Genomic DNA, 9,352 nt, shown 5'->3' on the forward strand with positions numbered 1-9,352 from the left:
TTTCTGGCTCTAAGTTTGAATCTTTCGAAGGCAGAAGCAGAGTCCCGTGGTCCAAATCAGAGGAAGGCGGAAACTTCGTCCCCAGAGAAGAATCAGAAGGCAGAGGCCCATCGTCCGAATCAGGAAGCAGAGGCTGAGGCCCTAAAGAAGAATCAGAAGAAGGCACCGCGTGGGCAGGCTTCTAAGGCCAGCTAAAGAGCCTCCGACCTCTCGGACGGGAAAGGAAGGGTTATAGAACCTGTCGGGCACGGGCACTAAAGAAGGAAGGATTATAGGAGTGGATTGCCTGGCATGGGCACTAAAGTTAGTTTCGAACTTTTAGCTCACTAATGCAGGTAGTAAATTTGGGTTATAGAACGAATCTACCTGTTCTCTTTTCGTGGTCCAATACCGGTTTTTGGACTAGGCCTTTCCCGTCACCGTTACCAGGGGTTCTCAAGTTCCCCTGTCGTCAATTAGGGCTATATAAAATTACCTGCAGTCAGTCAATTCGGGTTATAGAAATATCCCTGTTTAGTTTAGTTTAAGGGTTAGTTTTAGCTCGAGCTAAAAGAAAATCCATTGAATTTAGTGCCCTTTGTTTGAAAGTGCCCTAAAGTCAAGTGCCCTAAAATCAAGTGCCCTAGGGGAGTGTTCTATAACCCAAATCTCCCCACCTAGCGGGAACAGGGAGAGAGTTCAATGGAAGAATCCCGGGAACATGAGTGCGAGGCGCAGGAAAGGGTAGAATCCAAACTTTAATGGGACAATCGAGTTCTATAACCCAAATTGTAGGCGGGTTTGCGAGTGCCTTATCTCAATGAAGTGGTAGTAAAGGCCTATTTTACTAAGGTAAGGATAGGATCACACTAACCAAATGTTACACACGAAGGTTCGAACCTGCTAAGTGGCAGATTGGGCTGAACTCTGACAGTGCGTCGGAGAAAGCGGAAACAAGAAGTATTCCTCTCGCTCCACTGAACTCATCATATCATAGATCCTATACTTAAGCCCGAATCGAAATTCGGTTTTCGGCGAAGGCCTAGCTGTCGTCTTCGGAACTGCAATAGACTTAACGGCAATATCTTCGATCGGCTGGTTTTCAACCAGACTCACCAGGCGTTTAGAGAGCTGAGATAACCATATCTTGAGCCATGGCCCAAGTACGTACTTCTCAGCGAACTCGGGATGTAAAGGGGGTGACAGGTCAGGAATCTCAAATTCCTTCTCCATCTCCCGATACAACCGATCTCTAATCAAACCCTCTAACCAAAAGTAGTGATAGTGGTTGACTGGTTTCAAAAGAAACTGGGATAACCACCACAGCCAAGGTAGAGGATAAGGGCCATAGAGACTGGTTAGTACGAGCCAGTGCCTCAGCCAACGCTTAGACAACTGAACCTGGGCCGACGAACACCAGATGTTATTGCCCAACCCAAGGTCGACCTTACACGGTACCCTGCTCCGTATAAGTTTCAGAGAACCGAGGTTCTCTATACTCCCTCACCCGTTCCGCTAGGGACTTCAACATCACGATAGACGCACGCGACGCTGAAACCTCCTTCACAGACAAGGTGTCAAAACCGAAGAATCTCTTGACGCAGGACGAGTTCATAGACTCAAGAGACTTCCCATCATTGATTTTCAACACCAAGCTGTTGACAGAGATCTCGGTACATCATCACGTAGCGAGGACAGCCGATGACTAAGTCATCACCGTACATCGCGTAATTCGAAAACCAGAAAGGCCTATTTGAAAGTGGGAGTAAAGGCCTAAAGCCTCATCTATATACTAAATTTCTTCCCAGGCAGAAGTGACACTTTTGATTAAAGCGGAGGATCAAATACGGTGGAAGGGAAAAGAGGTTCACAGGGGGAGAAACCCCCACCGTTGAGCTAAAACTTCCCAACCTTAGTGCCCTGATTTCTATAACCCCAATCTTCCCACCCAGCGGGTTTCTTTCCATTTCTAGGCCTGCTTTCTCTCTCTCCGCTAGAGAAACGTGCCCGCTCTCAACTTTAGTGCCTTAGTGCCCGTGCCCGGCAATCAGAGTTCTATAACCCTTCTTTGCTTTCCTTTCCGTTGGCCGGCTTTGAAGGATAACCGGCCTTCTAACGCAATAACCTCTGCTGTAGTCAAACTATGTTGCACCTTTGAGTCCTCGAACCTCTTACAGTATACCTGCACTACCTTTTTCAGTAAAATTCAATCTGCTTTTAGTACCCGTTACCTGTTCTCAATTCAATCTGCTTTTAGTGCCCGGCAATTTCTACAACCCTTCAAGAACTGACTACCTAGCGAAAACCCTTCAAGAACCGACCACCCAGCGAAAACCCTTCAAGAACTGACCACCCAGCGCCCTGAAAGAACTGGCTTAAAAGGCCCTAACTAAAAGGAAAAAGCTCTTTCGCCCAAACCGGTCGGGAAGAGCTCTGAGCCGTTACCAGTATAGCCCTTCCCTTTGCCCAAACCAGTCGGGAAGAGCTGAGCCTAAGCCGGTTACGCGGGAAAAAGAACTGACTTAAAAGGCCCAAGCTCTTCAAAAGCCTAGGAAAAGCCCTTCCCTCTTAGGACCAGTCGGGAATCGCTCTTCCTGAGCAAAGTCGTTGCCAATGTAGCTCTTCCCGGGCTTCGCCTGGACCAGTCAGCAAGCAAACTGGTTTCTACAAATTTTACTAGTCCTATGACAGTCCTAAAGTTAGTAGTAACCTCTGAATGTTGCTCCGAAGAGGAGTTGAACCTCTTACCGCTCTTAGAGTAGGCCGGTACTCCCTCAAGGGCTATTGGCTGGAAGTGAAAGGGGCAGGTGGAGCTCGGCTCCATATTAAGAATAAGAAGTGGTTAAAGATTTCTAGTACCTTAAATGAAATGCCATAGGGAACTTTTAGTAAACCCAAGAAGGAAGGAAAGTATTTAGTAAAAAAAAGGTTACACCTATGCACCCGGTGTGGGCTTGGAGCATTAATACTAAATTCAACATTGCTCAAGTCAATCCCACCATTAGAGGCTGAGCTTTCAGCCTCTATTTCATTTCCACCTTGATCATTGGAGGTACCGACGGGAGGAGGAACACTGTGGTCAAAGAGAATATTGTCGTGAAACCTAATAGGTTGGACCCTTGATCTGTCCGGTGACAGGCATTCAGTATTACTACTCTCTGGGGAAGGAGGGTTTATCGGCAACTCAGTATTTCCACCGTTCTTTGGGGACTCCATCGGCAACTCAGTATTTCCACTGTTTTCCGGTGGCTTAGGAGCATTTCCACTGTTCTCTGGTGGCTTAGGAGCATTTCCACTGTTCTCTGGTGGCTTAGGAAATTGACACCACTTGAACCTGAACTCGTGAAGAGCCTATTTTTCATCAAATCGATTAAAGAACTAACAATATCGCCCCCAACAGGGCAACCGTATTTCTCCGCCGAAAACAAACAGGTATTGGGCCCTACCCTTTATTTTCTTTTATAAAGTTTCGAACTTTTAGCTTACTGATGGGGGGTTTATCCTCCTGTTCCCCTTCCTCTACGGTTTGGTTCCCTTTCCCTTTTGGTTTGGGAAACCCTCTTTTTTTTTTCTTCGAAAAGCAATCCCTCTGGATAGAATTACGGGAAAAGCCTAGTCCAAAAACCGGGATTGGGCCCTGTAAACCCTTTACGAAATGTTTATTGCCAGGTAACAATCCCAGGGAAGGGAAAAGCTGCTTTCTGAGGGGCGAGGACAGGAAAATTGGGTTGTAGAACTCGATTGCCGGGCACTTTTAGGGACTTGATTGCCGGGCACTAAATTGATTGATTTTAGCGAAAGAAAAGAAAGCAGTCCTAGGAATGGAAAGAAGGGTTATAGAACATTCCCAGCCTTTTAGGGCACTAAAAAGGTAGGCCCAAACCAGTCGGGAAGAGCTCTTTCTGAGCTTCTAGTTGCCAATGTAGCTCTTCCCGGGCATGCGGTTTCTTCAGAGGCCTGCGAGCTGAGATCAACTTTGCAAACTTCAGTGCCCTTATTAAAAGGCTGGGAACGTCCTATAACCCAAATCTGACTCTGGAAGAGAAGCCGAAACCCTTCAGTGCCCTAAAACCGGCTTTGCTTTGCCTTGCTTTGCTTTGGGTTTAGTGCCCTAAACGGCAAAGGCAATCGAATTCTACAACCCAATTTGACTTTCCGCTAAAGAGTAGTTCTATAAAAGAAAAGAAAATAAAGGGCCCAATACCTGTTAAATAAGGGTTTTACAGGGCCCAATAACTTAACTGTGAAAGGCTTTTTCCCTTGTCAAGTAAGTGGGCTAGGGGAAAATACGGTTGCCCGCGGATTTCTAGAAACCAAATTGATTCGACTAGACCTGCCTTCCCGCGCCGAAGGCAGAGAATGTTCCATAACCCGTATGTACTACCCGGCAATCAAATTTCTTCTTTCCTAGGCCTTACGTGGCGCAGTAACCTCAGCGTATAAATGATACGCACCTTTGAGTCCTCGAACCTCTGGAACTAGAGTAGGCCTGTACTGCCCTTTGGAAAGGGCTATTGGCTGGTGGCTCCTTTTCTTTCTATTTCCAGCAAATAAAAGTTCTCAACTTTAGTGCCCAGGCAGGGAACGGGGAGAACAGTTCTATTCGTAAGCCCGGGCAATAAGCAGAATGTAGAGGGCAGCACACCTAAGTTGAATAAGCAGAGTGTAGAGGGCAGCACACCTAGTTGCAGGGGCAGTAGGCCTAGTTACGGGGGCAATACGCCTAGTACAGAGTTACGGGGGCAATACGCCTAGTACAGAGGACAGTAGACAGAGTTACGGGGGCAACGAACCTAGTTACGGGGGCTAAGGAGAAGTCATTCGAGGTGGGTTGGCATTTCAGCTCAATCTTTTTGCTTGCTTGCCCGGGAATGTTCTATAACCCAATTTACTAGGCCGATAGCTCTGGTTTAGCGAGCCCACAAAAACATCAGTTTGTTGCGCCTTTGAGGGCTCGAACCTCTGGGGCTATAGTAGGCCTGTACTGCCTTTTGGGAAGGGCTATTGGCTGGTGGCTCCTTTTCTTCTTACTCCCAGCAGGAGCCAATCCTTTGCCCTTTGGAGCTATAGTAGACCTGTACTACCCAGAACATCAGTTTGTTGCTAGAAGAGGAATCGAACCCCTTCTCAGTCCCTGTCTCCCCTTCTCAGTCCCTTACCGCGAGCAAGCGTTATGTGCGGGGAACCTATATTGAGCACCGAAGAGGGCTCGAACCCCAACCAGTATACCTGCTGGAAGTGGAAGGAGCAGGTGGAGCTCGGCACCATATTGAGCAGTAGTGGCTTTTTCTAGACCGTAAGCCGAATAAGGTAATACAGGAAGAAGTTCCTAGATTCATGAATATGTGAATGAACGTATAAGTTGTCATACTTGCATAGCCATTATCGGGGTCTGCAGCGAGTATCCCAATCATGATATAGCCGATTTGGCTTGTGGAGGAATATGCCAGCATACGTTTCATACTTGTTTGAGTAACGGCGATTAAATTTCCCAATATCATGCTAGAAATGGCTAGTATTCCCGAAGCTATATGCCATTCATCAGACGGATATGAAAAAGTAATACCGAAAAGTCGAGTGGACGAGGCTGGAGCTGCTACTTTCGACGCAACGGAAAAGAAAGCAACGACTGGTGTGGGAGAGTCAGAGTCGGAAAGGATGTCATTGGCCTCACCGCTCATCCAAAACCATGCATGAAATTTTTCTTTCACATGGCTCCTAGTCCATAGGATATTCTTGATTGGCGTATACCCTAGAACTTTCCTCGTGTGTGTTCCGGAACCTACCCCCCAGTGTTGGGGTCTAAATACTAATTCTCAACTTCTCGGGGAATCCTTCATCTTCAAACCGAGTCTCCGTCAATCTTTTAATCTCCCCATTTTTTTCTATTCTCTCATTCTGAATAGAGGGAAATTTCGTATAGAGTGAGGCAGAGTATATCAGAAACGGGAGAACAGGAATAGGATTTTCTTCGTCCCCGACAGGCACGGCTTCATTATCTTGGGGCGATTCCTTCGCTGACAAATGCTTGTATCGTATGTTGCACCTATAATTCCTGAAGGATTGGAACTAATGGAATCTACATCTCGGAGGGGGGGCTAATAAACCCTTGCTGTTACCCTTCCCTTACATCAGTCATTTTTATTCGTGACACCTGCCCATAATGGTTAAACTTTTGGAGGAATGAGCAGGAAGCAACAGAAGCATAAAACCAATAAATTAGAAACTCTGTTGAATTGCATCTTTCTCCGCACTCTGTTTTATCTTGCTTATACGAAACGATTTATTGTTGGAAATTCGTGAAACTTGTGATAAGAGTCAGTTAATGATAAAGATGTTCGGGGAGTTCTTACCCCCCCACGTGACTGTGGGATATCCATCGTATAATAATTGCTTAATATTCGTAAGGGGATTCGGGAAAAGTCGATCCTCTTTCGGGCGAGTCACACTCCTTCATATACATCAGGAGTCCACTGATGAAACGGAACCAGGGAAGGTTTGAAACCCATTCCTACCACAATACACGTGATGGAAATGTATATTCCAATAGAATTATACATCTGGGTAGACACAAGTCCGTCAACTATCTCATCGAGTTGAAATTTTCCACCAGATAATCCGTATGGTGGGGAAAACCCATAAGCTAGAATGGCTGAATTGGCCCCGCCCATTAAAAGGAACTTCATGGTCGCCTCATTAGATCTTATATCCCTTTTCGTGTATCCGGATAATAGATAAGAAGATAAGCTCAGACACTCCAAAGCTACAAAAATAGTTATTGAATCATCTGCACGGCATGAAAACATTCCCCCTAGACCCGCGGTTGATATAAATAACGAAAACTCTGTCAAGGCTATTTTTGCGCATCGTACGTAATCAACTGATAATGGAACAGATAGTAATGGACAGATCAGGAGGAGTAGTCTGAATATATTGCTGAAAGTGTTGATCTGGATACTTCCATAAAAAATTGAAACAGTTTTGGTTTGCCATTGACACAACGAGAGTACTATGCTAATGACTAAGGATGTTAGGGAAATTCGATGAAGCAGAGGTGTATCTCTCCCCTTAGATACTAAATCGGCAATAGCTATTGTTACTAAGCCGGAAATTCTACTAAACTCTGGAAGAATCGAGAAATTATCGCGGAGGAAGAGGGGATCAATACTTTTCGTAGTTCGAAGCAGGTTGATACTTAGAAATGGAGTAACTATTACGGTACTTTATATTGAAACTTCGCTAAAAAAGTCAATAATTTGTTCAAAATTTCCCGTGTCTTGACTGAAAAAACAAACTTTTACATTTAGAGATTCATATTTGACCGATGGATGAGTAGTCCCTCTATAATAAAGTAGAGGGAGAGGGAGACATATATCTAGAGATACCTCGACATTTATAAAACATATCTCGTTAGATATTTCTATTTCTCCCATGTCTCTACTCACTTAGTCTCCACCTATCTAGATGTCCCTGCCATGTCTCGATATGAGTCATGCAAGGATACTACATTGAGGGTTTCAACCCACAAATAGAATAGAAAATTGTGGATTGAAAGGAAAAACTGAGACTACCGTAGATGGGCGAAAGCCTTATTAGCTTCAGCCATCTTATGAGTCTCCTCCTTCTTACGCACAGCACTGCCGTGATTTCTAGCGGCATCCATTGATTCGTCACTCAGTCTTGAAGCCATACTTCGACCTGAACGTTTTCGGCACGCAACCAATAACCATCGGATAGCCGAAGCTTTTCCTTCTGAAGGTAATATTTCAACGGGAACTCGATACGTCGATCCACCTACACGTTTAGATTCTGTTACTATATCGGGGGTTACTCTACGTATAGCTTGTCGCAAAACAGACGGTGGATTCCTATTCGTCTTTTCCTTAATCCGCTTCATAGCCAGGTAAAAAATAGGATAAGCTAGAGATTTATTACCATCCCTGAGAATGCGATCAACCAACATATTCACCAATCTATTATGATAAATTGGATCCGATTCTATATTTCCCTTTCTGTTCGCTACATTGCTCCAATCGAGTATGAGTTTGCAGATGCGTCAGATTTCAATCCTATCTCAACAGTATCCTACAGAATTATTTTGGCTTTTTTACTCCATATTGTGGGGGGGGGGTGGGGGGGTTCCTTAAGCCCCCCCTCTTGAGGTTTCAAAAATCAATCTCTTGGTTCTATCTATTTGGGGTAAAAAAATAGTCTCACTAGGTTCTCATAGGGAGGCTTGGGCCTACCTATCCAGATAATGGCCCCTCTAACAAATAACTACTCAGCTGTCTTCCATGTCGGAGGAGGATAATTCGCCTGCCTCCTCCCGTTCCAGGGCCTCTTCCCGTTCAAGGTCGGAGTAGGAGAATTCGCCCGCCCCCTCCCGTTCCGGGGCCTCTTCCACTTCCATGTCGGAGAATTCGACCGCCTCTTCCCCTTCCGAGTCGTCAATCGGGCGATCGATTGGGAAATCCCCTTCGATTAATGCCAGGAAAAGGCTTTGACAGGGCCTCCACATTAAAAATGCATAATACTGAAGGGTTCGGGCGTGTGCCTGTTTCTCCTCAAACGAAAGTTTGTCGAAGCTCTCCTCATCTAGTGGAATTTTTGGTGATGGGCTAGCTTCCCGGGATTTCGGCTCAACAATCGTTTCTTCTGGTTCTTCCGGCTCCACCTCCTCCCTGAAGAAGGCTTTGGCTGTATCCCCAAGGATACGGAGGTCCGCCCTTACTAGTCTTCCCAGTCGGAAGACCCCTGCCCTTGTCCTCGGCGGAGCTCCGTGTGGATAAAATCAAGCTGGGCGACGGGATTCATTGTTTGACCGAACTCATAAACGTTGGCTCCCGTCGGAACCCCCCGCTTGCATTGGTCTGAAAGATCGGCATAATCTACCAAATCCTGTCGCAGGTAGGCCAATGGGTTTTCTGAATGAAGATTCTCCAAAACCTCTATGGCAGGGAAGGTCATTTTGGGGAGAATCTTTCCTTTCCCTGTGAGTTCCCTATAAAATAGGGACTCGGGTAGGCTTGACTCTGACCCGGTACTACCCGTGCTGGCGCCAGAGAGGCCGGGCCTGTCGTATTCATGGTCATAATCCTGCTCGTGATAGTTCATTTCCCTATATAGTTTTTTTACATTTTAGGAAATTCAGTATCATTCTACGATGATCAAATTTCCAACAGGGGTCCGGGCTGTCGAACCACGTCTCCCGGAAATTCTCAGTACATATGGCGGAAAACGCTTTTCACATATCGAGGTCGGAATGGGATCGGGTGTTTCACGTCTTACTAGAGTGCCCGGACTGTGGTAGAAAATCTTTCAATTCCGTAGTTTCGATCATTATTATACGATAACTTTTGAGCATTTCGGGAAG

General features: G+C 45.8%; 1 protein-coding gene across 1 annotated transcript; it reads right to left on the reverse strand.

Moving 5' to 3' along the window:
- Positions 1-6,422: 6,422 nt before the first annotated feature.
- LOC147879355 (uncharacterized) lies at positions 6,423-9,093 on the reverse strand. The gene is made up of 4 exons (XM_087372221.1): positions 8,711-9,093; positions 8,296-8,477; positions 7,548-7,998; positions 6,423-7,173 (listed from the first exon to the last, which is right to left on the reverse strand). The coding sequence occupies exons 1-4, from the start codon at positions 9,091-9,093 to the stop codon at positions 6,423-6,425; spliced, it is 1,767 nt and encodes a 588-aa protein (XP_087228347.1).
- Between the last annotated feature and the right edge of the window lie 259 nt (positions 9,094-9,352).

Source organism: Dipteris shenzhenensis, unplaced genomic scaffold, assembly GCF_047967505.1.
Source record: "Dipteris shenzhenensis isolate YYH24624 ecotype China unplaced genomic scaffold, Dip_SZ_1.0 scaf0039, whole genome shotgun sequence".
In the NCBI taxonomy this organism is placed as follows: Eukaryota; Viridiplantae; Streptophyta; class Polypodiopsida; order Gleicheniales; family Dipteridaceae; genus Dipteris; species Dipteris shenzhenensis.

What these genes read in the sequence shown, in the direction of transcription:
- LOC147879355 (XM_087372221.1), bottom strand. Translation starts at nt 9,093, where the DNA reads ATGAACTATCACGAGCAGGATTATGACCATGAATACGACAGGCCCGGC. An exon ending in TCTTCCGACTGGGAAGACTA is followed by an intron (nt 8,478 to 8,710) that starts GTAAGGGCGGAC and finishes GCCCTGTCAAAG; the next exon opens with CCTTTTCCTGGCATTAATCG. An exon ending in CCTGGAACGGGAGGAGGCAG is followed by an intron (nt 7,999 to 8,295) that starts GCGAATTATCCT and finishes GGAGCAATGTAG; the next exon opens with CGAACAGAAAGGGAAATATA.